Source organism: Patagioenas fasciata, chromosome 7, assembly GCF_037038585.1.
Source record: "Patagioenas fasciata isolate bPatFas1 chromosome 7, bPatFas1.hap1, whole genome shotgun sequence".
In the NCBI taxonomy this organism is placed as follows: domain Eukaryota; kingdom Metazoa; phylum Chordata; class Aves; order Columbiformes; family Columbidae; genus Patagioenas; species Patagioenas fasciata.
In genome coordinates, this window is record NC_092526.1 from 27,470,259 (window position 1) to 27,497,538 (window position 27,280).

Consider the following 27,280-nt stretch of genomic DNA (forward strand, 5'->3'; position numbering starts at 1 on the left):
TTGCAGGGGTTTATGGAAACACCAACACCTGCCTTAAGTTGATTTTTAGGCACATATTCAAGTGTATCTTACTTTGGCTTATAAATTTAAAGTTGTATTGGAGAAAAATTAAAAAAAATAATACTGTAGTCTATATAGTTGAAAGAAAGGCATGAAGTTCAATGAGAGGTGTGAAAAAGCCCAAGGAAATAAGTTGCCCACACAGTAATAAGACTGATACAAGAAATTTCTCATTCTGATACCCAGGTTCTTATTCAGTCATGTGTGTTACATCAGTTGATATTCACAGACTTCATAGCACCAAATTACTATGGCTCTTTGTGGCAAACGAGCAAACCCAAAACAAACAAAAAACCCCCACCCCATCTCAAATTGTTTCCTGGATCATACCAACAGCTTTAAGATACCACTTCTTAATTTTTATTTTCATTATTTGCTTGGAACTTCACTTTCCCAATTACTTGCAGACTATCACCTAAAGGTGGAGATCTTTTGCATGACACCAGAGCTTTTCTTCTGGTGAACACAACTCCCTGACTATTATCTGCAGCACAGGGAATATTTCAACACCTCCTTCTACATTCCTTATGGAAATTCTGTTTAAAAAAACCCAAACACAGCAACAGTCTAGCAAACCCTACTCTAGCAGAAAAACTTTGCTGATTAGAGCCTAGTTTTAAATAATTATGAACACCCATGTGTCACACCACCTTAAACAATTACGAACATCCATGTGTCAGACCACCTTACCTCCTCTTTAGGTGATTCTCCACACGCCACAGCTGCGCAGCTCCAGGCACTGCTGTAAACCCCCCTGAACTGCCCTTGCACACCCCTTTCTGGGTGCAGGGGGGAGAAATCCCTGCTGCAGCTTGGCGTCAGCCATCCTCTCTGCTGGTGGTGACCACGTGGGGACGAGCCATTCAATGAGTTTGTGTCTCTGCAGCTCTTCACCTCTAAGGTCAGTTTGCGGCCAGAACCAGGGCAAACAGTTGGTTAATGATTGCAGTTGGGACAGTTCCTAAATTTGAATAACCACTAGGAATTAACTCGGAAGTTGGCTAATTATCAACAACTTCCCTTGCTAAAAAATAAAAGAGGAAGCTAGATATTTAAATAAGCAGCAGTGTAATTTGTAACCCTCACTATTTTGCGACATCAACTAATTAGCCTTAAGCCTCTATTTGCAGGCAGTAACTTGAAGGAAGAGCTGTCTACAAGAATTTTGAATTCACAAAGGGGAAAAGGTCTTCCCAACACACACTTTGCCATGCTATGGCTGGCCTGATAGCTTTAGTAGAGGAATTTCATTTCTAGTGTTCCTTGTCAGCTACACATCATTTATATAAGCTGAAAAATGTGTTATTTTGCAGTACTGGTTATTATTTATTATGGTAACAGAGTTTCATTGCAGTCACCAAATTAGAATATATTTCTTATTACAGATAACATACCCAGCTCAAACAAGACTGAAACTTTAATAGATCTTTCAAAAAATCATGTTTGTTTATCGTTACCAGGAAAGAAGTCTGGTCTGGCAGGCTCTGGTTTTTAAATGAAGTGCCTCTCTTATTCAAGTAGCAACAAAATAGAAGTTTAATTTCCTGGAAATGAACTGATTTGGGACACACTGTAAGGAATTCTACAGAAACGAAACCACTTTACATAGCAAGAAGCAAGTATTTAATTAAATGCTTTGCAAAGATACATGAATAAAGCTATGTGCATGACTTCCTTTAGGGATGGCCCCAGCTGTTTATTTTTTTTAAAGAAACAAACAAAAAACGTGGAGAGCACAGATGCAATAAAGAAACAAAAAACTAAGTAAGTTTGTACCCACATACTTTACAAAATAAAGCATGTTAGTGGTACAAAACATTCTATATACTGTATGACCAAGAAATAAATGCACTGTAACATTGTTCTCTCAAACACCATAAGCCTAACAGCTAAGCTCTGAAAATGACATTGACAGTAGGCATCTTTATTTCATCAGCCTTCTACAGAGTCATTTAGCACCAACACTTTTTTTTGTTGTTTTTGCCCTGCCTATTGCCTTTCTCAAAATAACAACAGAAGCGTAGCACCTTTTAATATCTAAAATAAAAACAGGAATTATAATGCATCCCAACTTCCAGAGATGAGGTAGCTCATGCTAAGAAATGATGGAACTTTCTTGCCTTGACAACTCAAGGCCAATAAATCCAATTACTGGTGATGCATGTCTGGATGTCAGGTAAAAACAATTAATTTCTAAACTTTCTCTTTATTAGCAATTGGTCTGGTATACACGTGAATGATTCGCAACATACATAAATTGGCACCGTATACAAGACATCTGTATAATTTGATATGTAATGGCTTCTTAGATGGGCAAGTATTGGAAAATCAACAAGTATTGGGTTTAGGGTGTATTTTGAAGACTAAGGATAATTTAACAGAATTACACAGATACTTTGTGAGAAGTGAAGTCTGGCCTTAAACTTTAAGATATGGGACACCCCTGTTGAAAACTCATATTTACCCCAGTAGTATTTTTACTTCATAAATTAGTCATGGCTATGGAATACCCTTCTGAACAGACTATTACCTAGGAAAGTGCAGGAAAGACAAAGCCAAATTAAAATGATCTTGCCTGAAGAGATGATCTTCTACAAAACATATAAATTTCTGTTAATGACTATCATACTTGCAACCACAGGAAGACGAACTGGGGTTGAAGGAAAAGGTTTGACCAAAATACAGCCAACGGTTCACAAAAGTGCTCTACTTTTCTGTTTTTCAGTATGCATCCAAGCACAAGAAATAATCCTTAGAGCTTTACATAGGCCCACATTAAAACTACCTATTTTGAATACCTGTAAATTTTGAAATAATTTGAAACAAAAGCAAGGAAAAAAAGATTCATATTACTTTTTAAAGGTGGTCATCAATCCTCTTAAAATTGCACTGATGTACTAAAAACTTGCTTTCAATCATTTAAAACGGAAGGTTTGTAAGTAAAATAAATATTCCAAAGGAGGCCGGGCATTTAAAAAGAACTGTATATACAATGCTGATCCAATATCAGCCATTACTTCAAGAGTCTCAGGATTAACTTCAATCAGTCTAAGTTCATGTGTTTAATTGCTGCTGTTGCTGGGTACTATGTTATTTTCCCCCCTTCCTCTTACACAAAGCAAACTGGCCCAATTTCCATTCCAAATTCCTGGTCCATACTGCCAATGTCCACTGGTGCAATATCTATGATCGGTAAGCGTGCCACGTTCTGTGTTCTGTACTCAAAGACAGTCTTGCCCACATTCCCATTACGTTTCTAGAAGGGAAAAAAAAAAAGAAGAAAAACTTAGGCCAGAGCTCATGACAGAAACAGCCTGAATCCCAGCTGGTGAGTCTGTTGGCTGAGGTCATTCAGAAAGATCTGACTGTACTTTCTCTGAGCAACACACCCTTGTCTGTACTGCACCTTGGTTATTTAAAAATGTATATATCTTGCTTTCACAGTGATGAACAGACCCATTATATTGACATAGCAGAACTTCCCCTTTAAGCTAGACTGATTCTTCTTTGTGTTATAAAATTCTTGTCATTCTTGTCTGTGTGTTAATATGTGCCTGCACACATATTTTTGGGCTATATTCTAAAGCACAGAGAGTACTCTAATTTATTTCAAGTGCAAAATTAATTTTAGAAATATTTTGCCAATATCTTGGACTCCGTTGAGAATGCCAATGAACACGAAAAAATTTGCTATTTGCTGGTTTTTATGCCACCTAAGAATTTTTGGAGGCAATATCTTCCTTTCCAACTCAGTCATAATACCAACGAGTTTCCTCCAGTGTGTTGCTGCAATAATCTCACCCATCTGGCAAAGAAATGCTTGAGGTTATCTGACCTCTGTGTGATTCCAGACACTGGAAAAAGCGAAGTGGCAAGATACATATCTCAGTATGCTCACTAGTAACTAGTAATTGTAAATAACTTCTACATAGTGCAGACTTCTATTACGTAAAGCTAGAACTGTAGTAGAATACCTATTTGATCAGTTACTACTACAATTCATGGTGAAATTCTGAAGCATTTTAATTGCCACATTCTACAGGTGTTTTCTAAATCAGGAATCACTGAAACCATTGGAAGACAAAAGTCCTTTGTCTCCATAACATGATAAAACCCCCAAACTTACAGAACAGCTGTCATGTAGAACCGTGTATCTGAACCGGCTGTTTCCCTCTGCTTTGATCTCCAGGTCATTGGCTCCTTTCAGAATTACAGCTTTTTTCAGGTTCTTAGTCTGGTCATCCATGTACCCAACACTGTTTTTACAAAGATAAGTGATATTCTGGGAAGCTTCCTTTGATAGGAGGCGCAGGAATGTCATCTGAGTGACAGCTGTATCTCCATATACAAACTGGGAAGATAAAGAAACAGATGAACATGAAAACTACATGAAAATTCATTACGAGTTCATGAATTTTAGAAACAGCTATCATTATTGTAGCCCTTTCCAGACATGATTAGCAGGAGCCCTATTGCATAAAATTTAGGAACCATTTCTTTTGTAATTTGCTTCCAGTTGAGGATGAAGAAGTATAGACATCCTCTAGCAGGGATCATTTCGGAGAATTTTAACCATAAATGTCTGCAGGTGAACAACTAAAAGGCAGTTGGGCCTCCAGACATGCCAAGTTTTGGAATTAACTCTGCCACCTTTCAAAAACAGATTTAGTAGGAGCTAAATTTTATGTATGAAATAGTGCATTAGATCAATCTCAAGCTAGGTCAGAAACGTGCAGCACAGAAAATCCTGTTATAGTGTACCTGTTATACTGCAACTTTAGCAGCTTGTGTCCTGTATGGTTTGTATTGTATTTAGAAGCATCACAATTTAAGTTTGACTATATAAACATAACTATACATTTGCAGTTGGACTTTATAAGCTAAATAATTTATAAAGAAGTTTGAAAAATACTTTACCATATGTCACTTTTTCTAGAAAAAAAAAAAGCAATTTTTCTAGCAATAACAAAAATTCTAAAATTCCTGAGATATTTTTGCTACCTGTGCAGGTTTCATTTTATTTATGCCTTGTAAATCAGCAGGAGTCTGGAGGAAAGCCACAAATGACTAAGAATGTATACATTTCTCTGAAAATGGTGAAGAAAAAATAAAATCTTATGAAATGACACTGTCATTTTTTTACAAAATGCATTATTTCTGCTTAGCATATCACTATCACACACATCATACTGCTAGTTATCAAATCTGACAGTGTTTCCATAAATGAAATATTCTTTGATAGTATTCCTGAAGATAATTTCTTCCTCTGAAGAGCATCTGACTTACAAAAACCCTACGTGTAGCTCTGCAGGCAGCTAAACATCCACTGTGACATCTTGGGTCATGGCAAGTTCTCCTGAATTTAATAATAAATGAAAGCATCCCAACAAAAGCAATCAATATCACTTCTGTTCTCCATTGGTGAAGTTCTGAACTCTCATCAGGAATCCAACTGATCCAACAGTACTGTTATTCTTACACACCAAATACTTATTTTAAAGATATTTAATGACTTCCTATGAAATAAGTATTGAAAATATTTTCTGTGCTTTTGATTTGATGAAATAAGAATACAAATGGCCAAAGTTTTTTAATTAATTATATATTTTGCATAGCATAAGCTTCTGTTATTTGAAGGATCATTAAGCCTACATTTAGAACCTAGCACAGATGGAAAATCTGACAGAAATCTAAAAGGGGAATTTTTTTTGCCTGGACACTGATGCATCCAGCATGGAGCATTCTGACACATAGGATAACAATCACACTTCTTTTAAAAATGGATTAGCTGAGAGAATTTATCAAGTAAGCTTTGCAATTTTTAGCAGTAAAGAGCTTTCTAGGGGTAAAAAGGTAGAATTCGACTAAAACAGCAGTGATTTAAGTCATGTATTAGGCTTTTAAGGACAACGATAGTGAGTTACTGAAGTGGACTGCTAGAAGAGTTGAAGTTTTTGGGAGAAATACGTAGCAAATCCTGCCTTAGATGCACTTGCATTGTTATTCACAGCTCTTTCCTGTAATTACTGCATGATAACAACCAACTGAATATAAGCCAGTCAAATCAATTGTTCTGACTGTAGCAGAATCTGCTCAGAAAAGCAGATTAAGCTCTAAACCAGAAGGAAACGAGTTTCATATAAGTCAATTCTTGACATTAAATAGATTTAGTTACCTGTGATCCCCTATTCATATCAAGACCATACCAAATGGGCTTTACATCAGATGACCTGCTGGCCCACCATGTTTTACGTGGTATAGTAGATGGGTTTGCAGAAATACAGGTCTCTCCAGTTTCCATGTTGCAATATACTTTTATAGCATCTTCAACACATCCCTGGTTGGGATCAATCCAATATTCACCTACAAAGAACATAAAATGTGACTCCATTACATAATTTAGATTCTTGAAATAAGTGGGGAGATATAAGCAAATGTATGTCATGACAGTACAAAATACACGGAAAACAGGCATATGTTTCCCATAATCTGATGCACATTTTGATGTGTGTGTCAGATATACACTGCAGCGCTACTTTAAGATACAAGCTGATCAATATTTCAAAACTTGGAAACACAGACTGGAAAGCTGTTTAACGTTAAGGTTGTGTAAATCCAGTGCAAAGCTCCTGGACACTCCACGTGCATAAAGAACACACAATGGCTAGAAAACAGTTTTCCCTACATAGGAGAAACCGATGGCAGCCTCTCCTAATGTTGGAGGCAAAGTTTCAGGAAACAGGGAAAAAAGCTGGTAAGGCCTGCCACAAATTATGTCTACCTTTCAATCTGTTGTAATTTGTCACTAGTAATCCATATATTACTAAATTATGGAAAGTCCTAAATGGCACGTTAGTGCAGGCTGACCAGAGAGGTTGTGGAGTCTCCTTCTCTGGAGACATTCAAAACGTGCCTGGACACGTTCCTGTGTGATCTAGTCTAGGTCAACCTGCTTTGCCAGGTGGGTTGGACTAGATGATCTCTAGAGGTCCCTTCCAACCCCAAACATCCTGTGATTACCCCTTACGAGCTGCCACTGTGGAACAGCAGCAGAGAATTCTGGATGGAAAGCACTCACAGGTTACCATCAGCCCACAGATAACATTATGAGCTAATCACAACTAAGCAAATATTCACAACTGGTGTACCTACTTAGCTCTGTTATCATATAAGTGGCACTCCATGGTGAAAACACTTCCAGAAGTAGTGTTCCGTGGAGGTATAAAATATTTCAGATTTTAAAATACATCCAAGTAAATAAGCAGGGGATACATTAGAATATATACTTCATTAGCAAGGAGTAGTTTTCAAGCTCCTAGAGTGAATGTCAATTTAGATAATGAAAAGCTGTATTACATGTTTTTTCCAGTGCCCAGGTATCTACTGGAAATAAAACAGAATCATATGGCACATGCAGGAGATGGTGTGTTTGTACGCACCACTCTTCTTGGATGGGTGGCACAGCTTCAGATCATCACAAGTCCGTGCTGGGTGTTTCTTTGAACCATCTGGGCTGCGCATAGTCTCAATTTGGCTGCTCAGTGACTTCAGTGTAGCATGGACTCCTGGGTCTGTTTTATTATGGTCATCTGGGGCTGCTTCATCTTCAGTAAACTCGGGTAGCGGATCTGCCATAGCATCATCATAGTGTCCCATGATGTCACCGATGGCAGCAGTGAGATGGCCTGGAGGTCCTGGAGGGCCAGGAGGGCCAGGATCACCTGGTGGACCCTAAGGTTTAAAAAAAAAAAAAAAAAGGCAATAGCGGCACAGAAGAGTAAATACTAAGCAAAATTATAGCAAAGCCAGCCACTAATAAAGCAAAACTTCATGGCCAGTCACGCTTATGTGCAAGGAAAAGTCAAACATAGATAAACAATTCACATCTCCAGGAACAGGAGTAAGAGATTAGATCTGCATGTCAGGTATTCCTCTCTGCCTGCCTTACTATCTTGCCCAACTTTTCCTTACTCCAGATTTCAGATTTAACAGCTGGAAAAAGTCATCTAGGAATGGCCTCCTCATTCAATTGTTTTAAGCCATCTGTCCCTCCTTGTTCAAATCCCTCCCTAGAAACTTTATTTCTTAAAATTTCCAACAGCTGTATGTGATTTTCAGAGCAATCTACAATTTATGCTTCCCCTGAGTCACCTCAAGCGCATTTTCAATTAGTAAAGCCTGAACAGAAAATTTGGCTCTAGAAATATCTTTGCATTCCTCCTGTACAGTACCGAGCTTTCTGGCCACGGGTATGTAAGACAGAACCTACATCTTCCTGACTTGGCAGAGCACGTGTCTTCCTGACTAAGTACCTTTGACAGGTTGTGAGATCCTTCTGTGGGTTGGAACCTGAATTGTGACTCTTGGGGAAGTAACTGAGTCTTGAGATAGACTGTATCTGCTAATAAACATATTTCCACCTGCAGGCTCTGCTAGCTCTTCTTTGGCAGCAGAAAGTCTGTAACGTGCCTTCATTGTCAGTTTGATGCACTGGTGCATCAGATGGTATATCAGAATGTGGCATTTCAGAATTCACAACTAGCGCTCCAAATCTTCACTACAGAGCACACACCCAAACCAATGCATGCTGCATCTAACAAATGACATCTTCTATTCTTAACTTCTATTTCTTGCTTTGTGGTTCCAATTTATAGTTGCAGCAAGTGACCGTGGAAAGTAAAAGTAATGTTACTGGTATTTCTTGTATTGTCTCATTTCATAGACGAAGGATCAGGATACACATTATATTCTTTCTTATGTTCTACCATAGACTATTCATTCAAGTCTTGGTGTCACTCCACAAGTGGAGATACCGAAAATTAGCAGAAATTGCAATGAGATAGGGTGAATATTAGCACACAATAAACATGGGGAACACCATGTCTTACAAGACAGAAAAAGCAGAAGGAACTGCCTTCTCTGATCTGCACATTATTTTATTCTACCTTTATTCCACCTTTTCCAATTCTAAGCAATACCGTTCTTTTAACTCTTCATGTGATCATCCAGATCACCCTTTTCTCAAATCCCCTTAATTTTCTAACTTATCTTCCTTGGAATAGGCAGTTACTTCTGGATATTTTTTGGAGAAACTGTATCAAATCTTACCATTTGTCTTGAGCTCACAGATGTTTGAGAAAGTGATGCAATGGACTGTAAAAAATCTCATTATTTGAAGGTAATCTTTTCCCTCCATACCCCCATCAACATACCTCAGGTCCAGCTTCTCCCACACTCCCTCTAACACCAGGAGGCCCAATTGGTCCAAGAGGACCAGGACTTCCATCTTTGCCAGAAGGACCAACTGGACCTGGAGGACCCTAGAAAATATGCGGAAGAAGGAATGTATTTTAGCATTTAATAAGAAAGAGACATAAAACGGCCCTTTACAAGCAATATCTTTTCAGGAAGCAATCCAATTATTTGTGTCTATTACCGAACTTTTTAAAATTACACTTTTTCTTCTGCTCTAAAGGTAAGGAGGCACTTTAAATGCTTTTCTTCTGAAGTCGATAACCTCAGCCCATATACCTCAGATCAGCTGTATATTTTTTCCTGAACCACTGAAGTGGGTTCAGTTCCAGGTGCTACACAAAGTGCAGTAGCTGCTGTATGTTGACATGTTTAAAGACTGTCACTTGGGAATATCCAAGCGAGCCATTTTTCTCCTTTACTTTTGGGTCAGTGACGTACCTTGGGCATATGAAAGGCAGAGTAGCAAATAGCAGAACTGCCACATACATGGCTTTGCATCAGCTGCAACAAAAGTGTCTGTAAAAAGAGACTGTAGCCCTGTAGTTACTCTGAACTGACCTTTATATCTAGCTATAAACTACACTTATGTCAAAGCTTTACTATATTAAACAAGTTACTGTCTCTCAGCAAAAGATGGTAGGGTAATCACATGATACTGAAGTCAACAAAAGCCAGTGAAATGTAAGTGAAGCCAAAACAGAAATCTGATTGTGGGAAGAAAACAAACAAACAAACAAAAACCTTAAACCTGAAATGTTATACTCACCCGAGGACCAAATGGGCCCGGGATGCCAGGACTGCCCTGTTCACCAATAGGACCCTAAAGAGAAGACATTATTATATCATTCTGACATCTGAAGCATATTCCTTTACTTTTAAGGAATTAGTGCGTAAGATACACAATTCTGTATGAATAAGATCATAAGTACATGAATAATGCGTAGTACCTTTCCCTCTTAGGATTAATTTTCATTCTATTGTAAAAAGACAGAGTAACAACAGTAATCACAATTTAGAGTAATAGTATTTACTGGTACTATGCTATATATAAGTTGTTTCTGCAGAAAAGCCTTGCTTTCACGACCTTGTGAATCAGATTGGCTTACAAAAGAATAACTGACAGTGCTATTATGAAGTGGAATGATGCTTTGGGTGCTGAGGTTTTTTGTTGACTCTTTTGCTGCATGTTTAAACTTCCAGTTCTTGCACAGGATCACTGAACAAATGTATTGCCATTGAAATAATGAAGTTCTTGCAAATATTAGAGAGCAATACCATCACAGGTCTCATGGGATTTTGCATGTGATCCCCGACTGTAAAGAGTTCAAATGCCGGCAAAAAGCATTTCACAACCTAATGTGCTTATCTGAAACTATCACCTTTTGTTTTCATCTTTTGCTGACAGGCCGCAGATTGCCAGTGATCAGTCACTGCAGCTCTGGCACAAATGGAACAAGAGTAGAAGAACACGGGTTTACCTCATCATGCAATAGTATTGTAAAAGTGCATCAACAATACTAGCAAGTACAGACTGCCGGGTGACTCACAAACATCTTCTGGGACAAAAATAACTCACGTTTGCCTTTTTTTTTTTCATTCTAAATAATTATGTTACTGATACATCATTTAACTACCAAGGAAATCAAATTATAGCGAAAAGAGAACAACTTACAGGAGGACCAGGAAGACCTTGAAGCCCGGTGAAACCCCTGTGTCCTTTCTGGCCTCTATCACCTCGATCTCCGTTGTCACCTTTGTCACCACGAGGTCCTTGGGGACCCTGTAAATATCAGTGAAAAAATTTAGAATTCTGAATTGAAAAAAAAAAAAACAAAACAACAATCTCTAACCCCCCTCACTTGATTTTAGACACTTCAGTCTGACTTCCTTCACTTTTAAAGCTAGAAAGAAGGTGATGCTGGGGCAGCCCCAAGAACATGAATTTTTTTGCCAAAGAATAAGTACATAATTACAGAAAATTGTGTTGTGCTTAATTATAGTTGTGGTAAACTTGGCCTATTTAGCTTCAGAATACAGTAAAAAAAAACCTGTAATAACGACACTGAATAATTTACATAACAAAATTTCTAAGATTGAGAAATTTCTTTGCCTTACTTGATATGGTAAACAACTTTTGGAAAGGAGATTGAAATACTGTGGATCTCTCACAGCCTTATAATGACAAAATGTATTTTCAGTATGAAATTCTTTGTATTGCATCTTTACTTCTCACAGCTCCTTTCACCTCCACTTTGATTAAAGTACAACTGAAGTTACATTCCTCAGCTACAGACAATGACATTCAGGCTCCCCAGTACATTACCTTCACAATTTCATTCTTGGTATGTTTGATAGTTTCAAACTTTTCATACTAATTCAAGAATCATTGAAAAAAAAATGGCTTCCGCTTTCAATTCCATATTTCTCAGCCCAAACTGTATGCTAAACTTCTCAGTGCTAGATTCCAAATAGTTTATCAATGGTCTCATTAGCACTAACTACTCAATATACTTTTCCTGTCTCTCATATGACATCTGCTTAGGGACAGGGCAACATTCTTCTGGATTTCCCAAGTTTGCAATTAATTTTTTGTTCCAAGTTTAGATTATAAAAGACTTATGTAACACAAAAAGATATGTTTTGTTTGCTTTCCCATTTGGACTGAAGTCAGAATCTCATGAGCTGAATTTAGGTAGTTTCATGGGAACAGGTGATTTTGCTATATTTCTGCCATTTTTATCTAAAAATCTGTCTTTTTGTTCAGCGTTCGTTTCTTTACCCCTTATTTGAATTGTCAAACACACATTTCAGCCGTTTTCTAACTTAAGTCCTACCATCATCTGGGCAGCAATACACTCCCAGTAAAGAGGCTTCCAAAGCATTTGTTATTTCTCTGCAAAGTATTTTTAAAGAAAGTGTAGGAATACTAGTGTATTCAAACAGATCCATCCAGTTTTGCAGTTCAGAAGACTACCCGCATCCACTTGCAGTCAGAACACTAAAGGTTGAACTCCTGTTCAGCGTGCTAATTTGGGCTCAGTTTCTCATATACTTTGCTGTTCAAAGTATCTCAGAAAAACACACAGTGATCATGAAGGACTTACAGGCAAACCTCTCTTTCCCGCACGACCTGGGGGACCCATCGGACCTCGGGAACCCTACAAGGATTGCATACAGAAGATATGTGAAGCAATACACAAAAGCACAGATGATAGCTTGTTAACAAAGTATTTAAAAAAAAAAGGTCTGTCTCACTTACAGTTTCACCTCTTTGACCAGCATCTCCCGGAGGGCCAACAGGACCTGGAGTTCCTGGACCCCCTGGGGAACCTGGTAAGCCTGCAGGACCAGGTTCACCACGATCACCCTGCAAAATATAATTTCAACAGTATTTATCTAAAGAGAACTGGACTACACCAAAGCAAAAGGACTTTAGCATTGCTAATCTATTTTCTAGTAATTACAATCTACAAATATATTTCTTCTGTAAGAACTCAAGTCTGAGTTTGTGGAGGCAGGTGGTCTTAGCCTTTAGCCAGGCTTCCTCTACTTTGACAGGTACTACTTATTCAAAGCTGTGATGCACTTTCAGAACAAGTTCTCCATTCAAGTTAACTAAATGAAGAGAAAATCTATAATAAGTCAATAACAAAATGGAGAATTCTAGAAGTGACTTAAGAAAACAATATCTTCTTACACGTTCTCCAACAGCTCCATCTCGTCCAGGAGTACCATCATTGCCAGCAGGTCCCTAGAGTTATGGAATAAAAACAGGGCTATTGATTAGCTCTGTTATCTTGCAAGATAACATTCTCCACCTCTAAACTTCAGGTCAAGGAGAACAACCACTAGACTGTCTTTTTTTTTGCATGTTACAAGGCTCTAATACTTACTTCTGGACCAGCTTCACCTACAGGTCCAGTGGCACCTGACTGGCCAATAGGTCCTGGGGGACCTTTATCACCAGGTGGCCCCGTGGGACCTTGTTTTCCTGGAGTACCCTAAAAAAAATGAGAAATATATCAAAATTTTAATCACAATACAAAGAAAACTACTGCTTGCAAAACACTACTCATTAATCCAGTCTGAATTATCATCAACGTTTGTAACTTCCAAAACCCGGTAAGTGTTCTGATTGATTTTGAATATATCTTTAATATACTCTGTACTCTTAAGCAGTGTGAGTTAGCTGCTTTTGAACAGGCTTTTATTGACTAGAAACTGCACTTGAAGTTAGTCTATCTAGTAGCAATTCTCTAAGCACACACTCCCTTGATATGTCAATATGTTTTGATGGCATTATCTGCAATAGGTAATCGCAGATTCATAGAATGTCCTGAGTTGGAAGGGAACCACAAGGATCATCAGGTCTAACTCCTGTCCCTGCATATGACAACTCCACAGTTCACACCACGTGTCTTAGGGCATTGTCCAGATAAGGTATTTTGACTCTAGAAAAATGTAATGCAGTTTGAAAATTTTGTCTGTCTCAATACCAACAAATCTTGTTAGCCTGGAATAATTTCTGGCCAACTTTAACTCTATGTTTACTTTATGGATCCAGTGGTAATGGCAAATCCTCCATATCATTCATTTTACTAATACTCTATTTAATGACTTGATCTCCTGGATCATAAGGCTTTCCAATAAATATCTATAAATCCTACATGAAAGTAAAAAGAGCACAAATGGCAATTTTGAAGACTGTAGATCACAATCGATGAAATAGCAGTTACAGAGTATTTACTCACATTCAAGTGACCTTTGGGCACCTAAATGAAGAGTCTGGGGTTGTTTTTTTCAAGGATCTAGTTTTAAGTCAAATAGGAACATTTTAGCCAGAATTCTTAATGCCATTACCCACTTACTCTTAATTCAGGTTCAGATCTTCCATTATGGCAGAAACAATACCTCCCACCTCACACATTTGCATGGGATTTAGTTAATTACTATTCTCTCTACATTCACTCCTGCAATTGGAGTTTCTCCTCATGCTATGGGGCACTATGCTCTCAATCCCACAATGCCAATGAGAATGCCCAAGCTGTTAGCGCATTGACTTGGCTGTAACTTACTGCAGGACCCGGCAGGCCTGGCATGCCTCGCTCCCCTCGCTGGCCGGGCATTCCAACAATACCTCTTTGACCAGTGGTTCCTGCTGGACCAGGGGGGCCATCTGGGCCCTGCAATCCACAGAGGATAAAACAACATTATTATCATTTCAGTAGCAATAAGTATAAGTAACAATGAGACCAAGCCTAGGGCTGGTCTAGGGAGAATTAGTAACATCAAGCAGGACATACCGGCTGGCCGTCTTCCCCTGGGTCACCCTTGTCTCCAGGACCACCAGGGGGACCAGCTGGCCCTCGATCTCCCACGCGGCCATGAGCACCGGGATCACCTCGAAGACCAGGGGGACCTTCTTTTCCTGGCTCACCAATAGGCCCAGCAGGCCCTGGAGCTCCCTATGGAGATTAGAGCATTTCATTACATTACACCCTTTTCAAAATGGTACAAGTCAATTTTAAGGACTGTGTTTTGATTAACTATAAAAATGCATACTCTAAGGAAGGCTCAAACTGTGAATGAGCAGAGAGCTATTACAATCTCATTTATGATCAAATAAATTAGATGAAAAATACATCTCATCAAAATATATCCAAGCTCCACCCCCCATCTGCAATTTCAAACTCCCTCCCCTTTAAAAGACACTCTTTTTTATCTTATTTATTTATTTTTACCTCAGGTGTACAACCACTGCTAGAAAACTTACTTTTGCCCATTATTTCCAATATCATCAAGCTAAAGTTCATATTTAAGCTTTTCATTCACGTGTTACAAATTCGTGTTCTAATGGACATTTGTTCATTTGTCAACTACTTTTAAGACTTCACATTTATGTTTTTCATAAACTTCACCTTTTGATAAACTCACAATGACTGCAAGTAATTTTTCTCATCAAAACACTAAAAGGCATATGCAGAGTTCTACACAGTTCTCTGTGTAGACTTGAATCCTCACTTATTGATCCACAGCCAATTTTTTTTTTTAGTGTTTCAGAAAATGTTTAGATATGAGAGATTTTGTGGGTTTGTTCCGTTGGTTTTTTTCCCAGTAATGGATCTTATGGGATAGCCTGGCAGAGGACTCTTCCTTTTCCAAAAAGTCTCTTAACTTCAATCCCCACTGAAGAGACAAAAAATTGTAAAAGTACAGGAAGATACAGGTTGTTGTTTTGTTCCTGTAAGCAATTAAGTCATTAGGGCAGCTTGAACAGCTCAAAGCTCACTTAACTCAGTGAAAAGTCTTGCACTAATGTGGACACACCAGCACTGGATCAAGCCCAAGACTAACGAGTTTTATTTAATCAAGTCAGATGTTATCATGCAGTCACAGAAGTCAGCGCTGACAAGTTGTTCTATTGTACCAGGCCATAAGCACTTGAAACACAAACACCTTTCCTGCTTTATTTAGTCCTCAGGTTCTCAATGATGAGTTTATAAAACACACCTACTAGGAATATGCCAATTGACTTACAGTAGGTCCTGGAGGCCCAACTCTTCCAGCAGACCCTGGGAATCCAGTAGCACCCTAAAAAAAAAACATTTTAGTGCAAACTTTGTCGAAAGAAATAGAGCACTGGTTACCTCAAATATTCTCAGCTGAATTAGTGAGCAAATGTTATATTCACAGACTGAAAAACAAGCTGAGGAATTATACATGTTACATAAAACTTCCGTATTAGATTATCAGCAGTCAGGTCACAACAAATAAAATGTACTTACTGGTGGACCCTGAGTTCCTCTACCACCTTTTAGACCGGGAACACCTGGTGGGCCCTAAGAGGAAAGGAGAAAGAGAGGTGTGATAGTGAACACCCAGGATATTTCAAATAAGCAAGACTAGCCTATGCCACTGATTCTCTGAAGATGTTATTTACTCTTACCGGTGGACCAGGAGACCCAGCAAGACCCTGTGGTCCTGGAGATCCAGCATCTCCTTTCTGTCCAGGTTCTCCAGGTTCACCTTTCACACCTGGCTGACCATCAGGGCCCTATAAGAAATAATATTTGAAGAGACAGCAGGTTAGAGAATACTAATCCTTCCAGCCTAACAAAGTCATTTTGTAGGTAATTTCTAGAAGGCAAAAAATAACAGGAGAACATAACAGCCCAGAAAGCAGTGCATTGCATTTGCTCAATGGTTCAGTAACAGGAGAACATATCAGCCCAGAAAGCAGTGCATTGCATTTGCTCAATGGTTCAGTTCATGAGAACTGTGACAGTACGGCACAGTCTTTAGAAGATCACAGATTGGATTTTCTGAAGTCTGTGAAGTCAGAATTTCCATTTAAAGTATTTTCTTATCTAACTCACATTTTCCTTTCCCTTAGATTTTCTATTTTTCTCACTGGCTATTACATATCTAAAAGCAAAAGGGAATGAATAAACATTGTCTTTTCCAGTATTTTTTTTCCCCCCACCAAGGGAAGCAGGTGTCTGACTCTTTGTGAAAGGTCTGAAATACAATATTTAGCCTGTGGGAGCTTTGGGGCTGTTCACATGAAAACTCACAAACCTTCCATTTGGTCCATCAACTCATTCCAGCCTCCACATACTCATCTTTGCTACCATCAGTAGATGACACTTTATAACTTGCCTCATTTTACTCTCAAAGGAGCAACATAGCATATTCATGAAAATATGAAATCTGGTGAACAATTACATAATCTTATCAACAAAATCACTTTTCAAGTATCTAGGGTATTTACTGGACCTTTTTCTTTACTTGATACACTGATGGGAAAAAGAAACAGCTCTTTTTGCAACAAAACTGTGACTCACGTTCCAGAAAACCGCAGGATTAGTCATAATGAAGGAAATTAAGTATGTCAAAGCATGACTAAAGGAAACTCATTAGTGTTATAAAACACATACCGGAGGACCAGCAAAACCAACAGCACCAGTTGGGCCATTTTCTCCTCGGGAACCCTGATCAAAAAAACATAGAATAATTTAACATAAAAGTATTTCTATATACAGTATAACTTTCAGTTAAATATACAATAAAGGATATTAACTATTTACTCTCATCAGTGTAATTATTCTTGTGTTCCATTAGTCAGAATCAAATGATCTTTTAATTAACAAAATAAACAACATTAACTATGAAGTTAAGATCTGCCATGTGTTCAAGACTATACGTAAATTTTCAGAATTTAGAGATGGATGGCATGTGCAGCCAACTAAAACCACAAGAGGAGAAATTCTGCTCACAACCACTTCCAGTGATAGCAGGATTAGTCAAAGTTCTCACACTTTATGGGACCCACCATTCCAATCAGATAGACTGGGAATAAAAAAAAGAATAGTTCGAAGATGTATTCTTCTGCAAGGTCAGAACAGACCATGAGCTGCTTCAGCTGAGCTTTCCACACAATGTTTGCTTGGAAAAGAAGGAACTGAAGGCTGCCAAGCTCCAGCACTCCCCAGAGGGCTGGAAGCTATTCCAGTTTACACTGGAAATCAGGCTGTTCTGATTTATGACAGAGACATAATCAATTCCAAGTATGAAGGATCTAGAAGGGCTGAGCCTCTAACTCCCTAATCAAAGTCAACCCTTAAAAACCTTAAAATCACAAACAGACCAAAGATGACAAGAGTTAGCGTAATTAGATGAAAACTAAGATATACTTCTGTGCTTTTTCCACGTAAATATTTGTATGTGTACAGTAGTATCTGCTATAGGAATGCTTTTAAAAGGATTTAAACAAAAGTGGTGGCATACCTTCAGAAGTGAAGTAAATAAGGGTAACTCTTATGTAAAGACTGCCCTAAAACGTAAAGGACAGAGGAACAAAACCTACCAACAGTTTTGCAAGTGCACAGGATCAAGTCAGAACTACAGATTTTGGCAACAGGAGAAGAAAAAGTGGAAAACATATTGACAAATGAGACAAAACCTGGAGTTTGGATCAGTGTTAGGTGTTGTTAACTTATGACAGAAAAAAAACAAAGGTGCCACAAACAAAACAACAACAAAAGTAAAGAATGAAAACAAACTCAAACCAAAACACCAACCAACAAAACACCAGAAAAAACAAACCACCACATTTACTCACAGGGTTTCCACGGGAGCCAGGAGGGCCAACTAGACCTCGAGGACCTGGTTCACCCTTAAAATAAAATTAGAGGTTATTTCCCAAGTAACTTATTAGACAAGTAGCAAAAGTGCCAATAATGTATGGTAATATCAAGAAACTTCAGTAAGGAACGGCATAAAAATATGTTTACCTTTTCACCAGTGGGACCTGCTGGACCCATTGGGCCTATTGGACCAGGGAGACCCTTTTGAAGAAATTAAGATAGAAGGAAGTTAAAAATGGATGCTTGAAAACTGTTAGTTTGAAACTTCTTATATGCTGCTATTTCCATTTGCCTTTTCATTCCTTTAAATTCTTCTCCTTTATCTCTGAAATTATGTTGGGCCTTTACCTAAAATATACCTGCACTTCTTCTCCCAGTGACCAAAATCCCTGCTTTCATTCATTCTGTCCTTCTTCGCTAACTTTATCTTCTACTTTATACAGAGTTTATGAATACAGCCAACCAAAGTAAGGCCCTGGCTTTATTTTTGCTGTCTCAGGAGGAAATAATGTCCTTTTTTCCCCTACTTGTACAGAAGCTCTCTATTTATTTTCTGCTAGTATTTCATTTAAATTAATTTTGGTGTGTCCATCATGACTTTTGAAGATCAAGTTATATCTTGAAAACACCTCAAAAGTGTCCTTTTCCTTTTCATAACGCAGTTAGGTAAATAGGTTCCAATCTCTCCATCCAAACCCATCAACTGCATGTAACGATCCTGCACCACTATCTACACCACCTGTGATATCTAAATATATATCACAACTACAACTCTTCTTCACTAGAAGCAGCGTACCACAAACTTGCACCAAGTTTATCTCAAAAAAATTTCCCCATTCCCCCAAAAACTGCACCATAACTTAGTTCAAACTGAAGAGCAATCAAAAAGGCAGCGCTAACAAAGGATACTGCATCACTATCAATGCTCTAGTGATTGGTAGCAGAGACATCTGCAGATATCTAACTTTAGAAGAGGGACGTATGTTTAGTTCACCATTACTTTATCTGTTCATTAGTTACTGTATGCTATGTTGTTTTACAATGAGTAAGAACTGTTCTGTATCTTTGGATACTGTATGACTTACAAAGAGGTTGCAGTTCACAGCTGCTAATTGTGAATTAGTGCTTCTGTATGCTAGGGTACTAGGGTTCCTTCAAAAAACTTTTTTTTTAAGTAGAGACTTAGTCCAGTCAGAATCCTCATCTTTCGTATTTATCTCAGACTTCCAAATGCTTAGCAGTTAGTACTCCAACTGGCTTGTAAAACCCAAGCATCTCAGATAGATGCAATTGATGTAAAAACTCACTCCAACAGCTTCTGGGAAGAAAATAGTGCATACAGAACAAACCCAGTACATTCGGGATGGACAGCTGGTCTAAGCAGAAGCGTACGTGCAACGTGTCTTGAACATATTGGATTGATTTCATGTGAGCAGACCAGTCACATTATTTATGCATAGGAGGTTCAAAGCTTTCCACAAGCATCAGTGACTTACTGCCCACGTGGAACTCAGTACATTTACAGGAATTTTTGCCTGTGAAACTCAGGACAGCTGGGGGCAAATCAATCCAAACAATAAAGAGGCATCTGCCATAGTCCAAAGAATCAGAACTGGTGGGTTTGCTGTTTGGCTATTGATCTTTGCCTGTGCCTTTTTTCATATTTTTACTATAGTCAGCTTAGCTGAATTCCAAATGAACATGCTACTTTTGGGAATCCATCTTAACCTCCATTATTGATTGCACAAAACACAGGCTTGGAACACAGACATCCCAAAACATTGTGTACAGCTGTCTTGAGAACCTTGAAGACCAAATTTGGAAGGTAGGGGAAATGAGAATGACTGTCAACCCATGATATTGCCAAGTTGAGTAGGATTTAACTTTATGAGCTGAGTATCTCTAGCACAATAAACAATCTGGTACGTGGAGAGTGGGTCTAAAAAGAGGGATAGATTTACTTACTCTTGCCCCGTCGTTACCAGCTGTACCTTCAGCACCTTTCTCACCTACGCCGCCCTACAGACAATACCCAGAAAGTCTCAATTATGACACTGAATGTTGAGCAGTTCATACCTTGGAACAAGTACAGAATAAAGAGACAGGTGATTCTACTCAGCACAACCAAGATAATCAGACTTACTCTGTCGCCCTTGGGGCCAGGTGTTCCAGCAATCCCTCTTTCTCCAGGCATACCCTGAAGACCCGGTGGGCCTGGATCACCAGGTGTCCCACTAGGGCCTGGGCTTCCCTGAAACAAATAATAAGTTGTTGTCTATGCATCTGAGAAGTATCTTCATCTGTAGGCTGCAGAACACACTGTGCCTGTGTTGAAGTCTCTGAGGTACAGTTTTACATAATAATTTTATCCTAAATTTGGATTTTATGCATGTCCAAATCTTTTCTTTTCCCATCGTGTTACTCAGGAATTCCAGTTGTAATACCGTAGTCCTTCTAAATACATTACTATTTACTCAGTGCATGCTTGGTGAAAAAAAGAAGCTCAAGCATCATTCTAACTTGACCTTGATGCCACATGGGTCTATCACACAAACTAGCTACAGGTAGAACTTGCCATGGGCAGAGATGATTTACTTCTCACGGCACATGTCTATTACAAGTCCTGCACTACCAGAGGCACTCCCCACCTGGGCTGACCTTCCTAGGCCAAATTATATCAGTTGCAGGTGAGAGAAAGGCATACAGTTTTCAGTATTTCTTTTAAACGCTCAACCCTGCCAAGTCTCTTTGTGTAAACTGAGATGATTCTTAAAATGGTGCCATTGCCAGAGGGTTTTCTGCAGTTCAGAAATGGCTTTGCCCCATTCTACTGTGAAACACTAAAATAATTTTAAACTTCAGATCTATATAAATTACTACAAAATGTGATTTCTCAACATTTTAGTATCTTGCTAGTTATTAATATTGTTACACCAGAATAACTTGTATGTCCTTCTTGAACCCTTATATAAACAAGATACCTTTCATGAAAATATATCCCTTTTATAATTACAAAGCGCTCTCTCTTATGTTTGTGCAGATAAGCACAATTATGTATTCCTCACTGCAGCTACACAAATGTCCATGCAGCTTACCTTTGGACCATCAGGACCATGACCTCCAGCCATGCCCTTTTCCCCTGGAAGTCCTGACGCACCTGGTTCTCCCCTTTCCCCTGGATTGCCACGTTCTCCCTACAAAATGTAAAATTGTTAGTTATTTAGAAATCAGGGTACAATTCTGGTAGACAAAATCCTACATCCACCATAAACACAGCACTGCTATTTGAACAAAGAGCCTGTGAACAAATTCTAGAATTGATTAGATAAAAAACAGCTTTAGGCTTTTATTGTTGAAGATAGGGGAAATAGCACATTTCTCAGCAAACTAAAAACTGTTATTACATAGCTGTAAACCAAATCACTTAGCAGCTTGTACTCAAGTACTCAAGCAAGTACCACTTCATGAGCTAAGAAACTATTAAAGATGGTAGGTTTTGCAGAAACCATCTTAAAATGTATCCATGTTTACAACCATATTATTGATGGGTAAAAAAAGTCAAATATTCACGTTAGCTATTGAAGTCCATTTTATGTATCAACTTTCAACCTCAGAGAACTGTTATAAATGTTTAAACTCTGAAAAAAAACACTTACCCTGGGGCCCAATGGACCAACAGCTCCAGGATCTCCAGGAACACCCTAAGCAGAACAGAAGTCACCATTAGAATGAAATAATTATTCACAGCCTTATAATTATGGAAATTAGAGATAAACATTTTCATTTCCAAAGTACTGTGAATGTAGATGGCTCATTCTGTATATTATCTTTCCATGACAAAATAGTCCAACTCAGTCCAAGAAGATGGTTGGATTCTAGTAATTATTTTATCCAAAAGCAGTTTTCAGACGGCTTGCAGATGACATCAGTACATATTTTGAAACACAGTGTAAAACTAAATTACAAAGAGAAGAGAAGGTAAAATTGCTTCATGAAGTGAATTATTTTTAGATTACACAGAAATTACCTGATCACCCGGCTTTCCTCCCTCACCTGGAGGACCTGGTGGCCCAGGCAAGCCCTGTAAAAAAATAAATGAAATGGTCACTAAAATGAGAAAGTTATTTACATCCGGATGTAATTAAGTCACCAAGAATATAAATATAGTATTATACTCAATACCAGAGTATGCCCTCAGACAACCCCAAGCAAAATAGTTACATTAATATTTCACGGAAGTGCTTTCCCCCCTCAAAATGAGATGGCAGTCCTTCTTTAACATTTATAGGACATATGTATATCAGCCCTAAAGCTTTCCATAAACAGCAATTGACTTAATTTAATTAATACTTCATTATCAAAACAATTCTTTATCTCCATATTTCGAACACCTTTGGAAAATCTCCAAATTAAAACTGAAAACCAACAAAGGCTTTCTCAAGGGACACAAGCTGGCACATAAGCCTTTGCCAGTTCAGTTCAGAGCACAGCAGATGTGAAAGCTAAATATCACTAATTATTCTGAGCATCATCGCCTTAGTGCTGAAGTTGTGTTTTGTTAAACACCACTCGATTGAATTTCTCCAATTTAAGCTGTTAAAGACATGGCCGTTTATTTATTTTCTTTAACAAAAAATGAATGCACATACCTGAAAGCCCGTAGGACCTGGAGGGCCTTGCTCTCCTCTTTCTCCTGCCAGACCCTACACATAACAAAATAATAAGTATACAGTAGAGGAATATTGGCAGGCTCCACAATTTTTCTTCTCTCTGAATACATACATTTTCAATTATATATCTGTTTATTATACATTTTTACTTACCCCAGGCCAGGGAATACCCTATCTAAAAGATGTCATAAGATGCAGGTAATTTCTTTAAGACCCCTCTGCCCAAAATTCTGTGCTGATAGGAAACCACTCAGTTCCATTGAAATCAAGGAAGGTAGGAAAATGAACTATGAGAAAATTTTGCTCCAATTTGTAACGGTCAGTAAAAGGAATGAGACTACTATTTTCTTTTTTCAATACAAAGCTTCCATTTTTCTAGGAAAATTTTTTGCTTTAAATGTTCTTAGGATTTTTTGTTTGGATTCAACAACTGGCATGAAGACAGACAAAAATATAGAAGCAGAAAGAATAATGAATGGATGAAATGATGGGGTGGAGGCAGAGCGAGAAAAGTCGACTTACTGGTGGGCCAACAGGACCAGAAGGACCAACTTCACCATCTTTACCAGGGGCTCCCTAAATTAAAACGACATAGGAAGAAGTCTTGTATAGTGAACATATACAACAGAAAAGCATAATTTTCTGTAATCATTGCAAACAACAGGCACACTCACTCTCTGTCCTGGGACACCTGCATTGCCTGCTTCTCCAGGTTTTCCAGGATCTCCCTAATTTGGAGAAAATAAAATTACTATTTTTAGATATTGCTTTCATCCACGACAAATGTATGCAGATGTTTGAAGTTAAACAGATCTTGGGTACCAGGTGCAACACTTACACTACTGCCCTTTGGCCCAGGAAGGCCCATGCTGCCTGGCTGACCTCTGATTCCTATGGAACCTGCTGGACCTGGGCGTCCATCTTCTCCAGGAGCACCCTACAGAGAAAATGCATTTTCCACATTAAATTGGAAAATGTTTGTATATATAAAAAATAACATTAATCTGATTTGGTGCTACAGTTATCATCAGTCAAAAAGCCTTTAAAGAAAACATAGCTTTAGCCATGCTGAATTTAACTAAATATTACACAATTTCCACCATCGAGCCATTATGTACAAATACTTTATTGTTTCCTTGAAAAGACATTTATAAAAGATATTCAGTTCAAAACGGTTTAAAAATATTGCAGCAGCTGCTAAACAACAGACACTGCTACACAGACAAAACTAAAGGAATGTTTTCTGCACTAATTTTGGAGCGGAGAATTTAAAGTGAACGTTTAGAAGATGAAACTTCAAAAATCAAGAAAATTCAAGTTAACGTTTTAATTACTGTTTCCTCACTGAAAGAACTAATTTTAGTGTTGCTTACCAAGGGGCCAAGTTTTCCTTCAGGGCCTTGAACACCTGGATTTCCTGTCAGACCCTAAGAGCAGGAATAACATTGGTGTGAAGTTGTGCATATAATTCTAGAGCAACAGAGAAATGTAAATAAATTCAAAAGATACACTCAGTTACTACCATGGTACAAACACTAAGATTTTCCTTACACAAGAACCTTCTCTGTATCAAAGGTCCTCATCCTTATCTTCACTCCACAGCATCATCCCCCACTGTCTTTGATCTTCCCTTTTCCTATCCTTGCTTTTGTTGCTTTTATCCGTCTTGAGCTTCTCACAGGCTCATCCTTATTTCTGCCAACATTACCCAGTGATCTATATAACATCTTATACTTGCTTCTTCCTTTCTCTCCTTTTGTGATATTCCAAATTATCCCCAAAAATTTTCCTAAAAAAACATGTAGATGACATGGACAACTGAACTATGTAAGTTATCAATCATCAATTTGATGAAGGTCTTGCCTTCAATTCTTGTTATCTGTGGCAACTATGTGCTTTACAAGCACATATCCTACAGTTGCATTAGCCAGTCTCAATCAAGATTATTTCTTCTTTTTATGGAACCTGTGCTTCCCCGCATCAGCAGGGAAAAAAAAAAAACAGGTATTTTGGCCTTTGCCTTTCAAGAAGCACCACTGAAATAAGTCCATTCTCGTGTAAGAGCTTCTCAATTCTGCAAAGTTCATTGTTGCCTTCTAAAAATGAAAAATGCCATGGCTTACAGTGTACTGCTATTAGTTCCTTACCCTCGCACCCGGGAGGCCAGGTTCACCAGGACGCCCAGGATCTCCCTGACCTCCTTTTGGACCAGAAGAACCTGCTGGACCACGCTCTCCTTGGGCACCCTAGAAAGATATCAATGGGTTACTAGTTAACAGGGAAAACAGTGGCAGTAAGAGAAGGTTAAATAAAAGAGTCATCTTCTATTAAAGACTTATTTTTGCAAACAGAGTTCCAAACTATTAATACTTTTATTATTATCACTTTTTTCCCAAATTATTACGTAAAGTTGCCTCTTCCATAAAGCAAATTTATATGAGATTTCTACAATGCCTGCATTTTTCCCAAGAAGTTAGGAATTTACAGAAACTCTAGACAAATACATATGTGAGTCACTTCCCTGAAAGTGTTAGGAAAACCAAAGACAAGCCCATCTGTTCAAGGGACAAGTCTATAAAACTACACCACACACAAAGAAAAGGCAATTTTTCAAATAATTACCTACTGTAGAGTAATATAATACATAAAACAATAGAGCAGAACAGGTCAACATCTCTTGTCTATTCACATTTCAGCATGAGGGAGCATTAAGTCAGGGACAAGCAAGCAAAGCTGAATATCACAGGAATGGAAAGTGACTTTTCCCCAAAAAATTTTAGTCTCAAAACATTCAGACCCCACTTTGGCATTTGTCAGTTCCTTTTGGTCCTGCTTCCAGTGAATATGAGGATCTGCCTGTTTGCCCAGTAGTAGAAGTTTTTAATGGAACACTTTATACCTATATATCTGTATACATGAAAATTTTAAAAATGACCCAGTAAAAGATGTACACTTTAATTTCATTTACCTTTGGTCCAGGCAAGCCATCAGAACCTGGAAAACCACGGTTACCAGGAGCACCCTAGGAAAAGCCACAGGCGCAAGATGATTATCTTAATTTTTACATAACTTATTGCAAATAAAGTACTAGATTTACAGTCTGGGGGTTCAGTTTATTTCCTTACAACTTTCTTACTTCAATGCTTAAACTTGGGGGTTTTTTAGCACTTGGAACAGTAAAAATTTCAAATGTTTCATTCATCTATGCTGAACAGCCTCCTTGAAAACAAGATGACCATTTGTACAGGGTTAAGCAAAAAATCTGCAGATTAAGTTCATTGTAATCTCCATCATTTCTCCTACCATACTACCCTGTTCATTGAATTCATAAATGAAAATAATTAAATTATCCAGTGTAAAAAATAAAGTGCAGTATGAACTGCTGTTAGGAAAATAAAGTTTGACTGCACCCACAATGAAGCTGTAAGAAAATTCATGGTTAGCTCAAGAGGTTTTTCAGCTTAGCAGTGCATCTCGCAAGAGCTGATTGCTTTGGATTGCTTACCCGCTCTCCAACAGGACCTGGTGGACCTACTGAGCCTGGATCACCTCGAGGACCTCTCTTCCCTTCTTCACCTACAGGGCCAATGGGACCCTGGGGACCTTGTGGGCCCTAGTGAAAGTAAAATGTTTTTTTTAAAAAACCCACATTGTTATGATCACCACTTCTCAGGTATATTGAAACAGACTGTCTTCTAAACATCATGAACATTTTTCCAAATAAAAAGAAAAAAGTTTTGAATCAGTTAAAAACACAACTTTTCAGCATCAGCTTTTCTCTTTTATCATGCTTATAAGGTAATATTTCAGTAAGAAGTGCACTATGAATGAACTGTAATTCTGCAGTTTGGCTGTACGGTGCTTCTTATAATCACTTCTTTGATCAGCCACAATAATTTGTATTGATTATTACCAATTGGACAAGCTGCAAAGGATTCAAAATTCAGTGAGACTCTAGTACAAATTCTCAAAGAAGACAGTCAGTGATAAGGAAACCATTACTTCATCTGTACATTTTTGTCAGTTACTACACGATCAATTAATGGGTGAGAAAGAAAAACTGAAGATTGTTTGACTAGTCAGACTGAATCCCACTCTGCAGAAACACTTTTCTTCCAAAATTCACATGGTTACATCATGGAATTAGCC

The 27,280-nt window shown here is 38.2% G+C and overlaps 1 protein-coding gene across 1 annotated transcript in view; it reads right to left on the reverse strand.

The window, feature by feature from the left end:
* Positions 1 to 1,660: 1,660 nt before the first annotated feature.
* COL5A2 (collagen type V alpha 2 chain) overlaps positions 1,661 to 27,280 on the reverse strand; it is a 172,988-nt gene continuing 147,368 nt past the window's right edge. Inside the window, exons 24-55 of the mRNA XM_065841028.2 lie at positions 26,637 to 26,744; positions 26,100 to 26,153; positions 25,279 to 25,377; positions 24,505 to 24,558; positions 23,970 to 24,068; positions 23,806 to 23,859; positions 23,654 to 23,707; positions 23,111 to 23,164; positions 22,489 to 22,542; positions 22,118 to 22,162; positions 21,557 to 21,655; positions 20,605 to 20,712; positions 20,427 to 20,480; positions 18,609 to 18,662; positions 18,437 to 18,490; positions 17,253 to 17,306; positions 16,262 to 16,369; positions 16,101 to 16,154; positions 15,853 to 15,906; positions 14,619 to 14,780; positions 14,391 to 14,498; positions 13,209 to 13,316; positions 13,013 to 13,066; positions 12,575 to 12,682; positions 12,420 to 12,473; positions 10,988 to 11,095; positions 10,082 to 10,135; positions 9,273 to 9,380; positions 7,500 to 7,791; positions 6,236 to 6,423; positions 4,187 to 4,411; positions 1,661 to 3,316 (exon numbers count right to left, since the gene is read on the reverse strand). Of these exons, the coding sequence (XP_065697100.1) occupies positions 3,170 to 3,316; positions 4,187 to 4,411; positions 6,236 to 6,423; positions 7,500 to 7,791; positions 9,273 to 9,380; positions 10,082 to 10,135; positions 10,988 to 11,095; positions 12,420 to 12,473; positions 12,575 to 12,682; positions 13,013 to 13,066; positions 13,209 to 13,316; positions 14,391 to 14,498; positions 14,619 to 14,780; positions 15,853 to 15,906; positions 16,101 to 16,154; positions 16,262 to 16,369; positions 17,253 to 17,306; positions 18,437 to 18,490; positions 18,609 to 18,662; positions 20,427 to 20,480; positions 20,605 to 20,712; positions 21,557 to 21,655; positions 22,118 to 22,162; positions 22,489 to 22,542; positions 23,111 to 23,164; positions 23,654 to 23,707; positions 23,806 to 23,859; positions 23,970 to 24,068; positions 24,505 to 24,558; positions 25,279 to 25,377; positions 26,100 to 26,153; positions 26,637 to 26,744 (3,030 nt within the window). The 3' untranslated portion in view covers positions 1,661 to 3,169. The remainder of the gene's footprint in view (positions 3,317 to 4,186; positions 4,412 to 6,235; positions 6,424 to 7,499; positions 7,792 to 9,272; positions 9,381 to 10,081; positions 10,136 to 10,987; positions 11,096 to 12,419; positions 12,474 to 12,574; positions 12,683 to 13,012; positions 13,067 to 13,208; positions 13,317 to 14,390; positions 14,499 to 14,618; positions 14,781 to 15,852; positions 15,907 to 16,100; positions 16,155 to 16,261; positions 16,370 to 17,252; positions 17,307 to 18,436; positions 18,491 to 18,608; positions 18,663 to 20,426; positions 20,481 to 20,604; positions 20,713 to 21,556; positions 21,656 to 22,117; positions 22,163 to 22,488; positions 22,543 to 23,110; positions 23,165 to 23,653; positions 23,708 to 23,805; positions 23,860 to 23,969; positions 24,069 to 24,504; positions 24,559 to 25,278; positions 25,378 to 26,099; positions 26,154 to 26,636; positions 26,745 to 27,280) is intronic.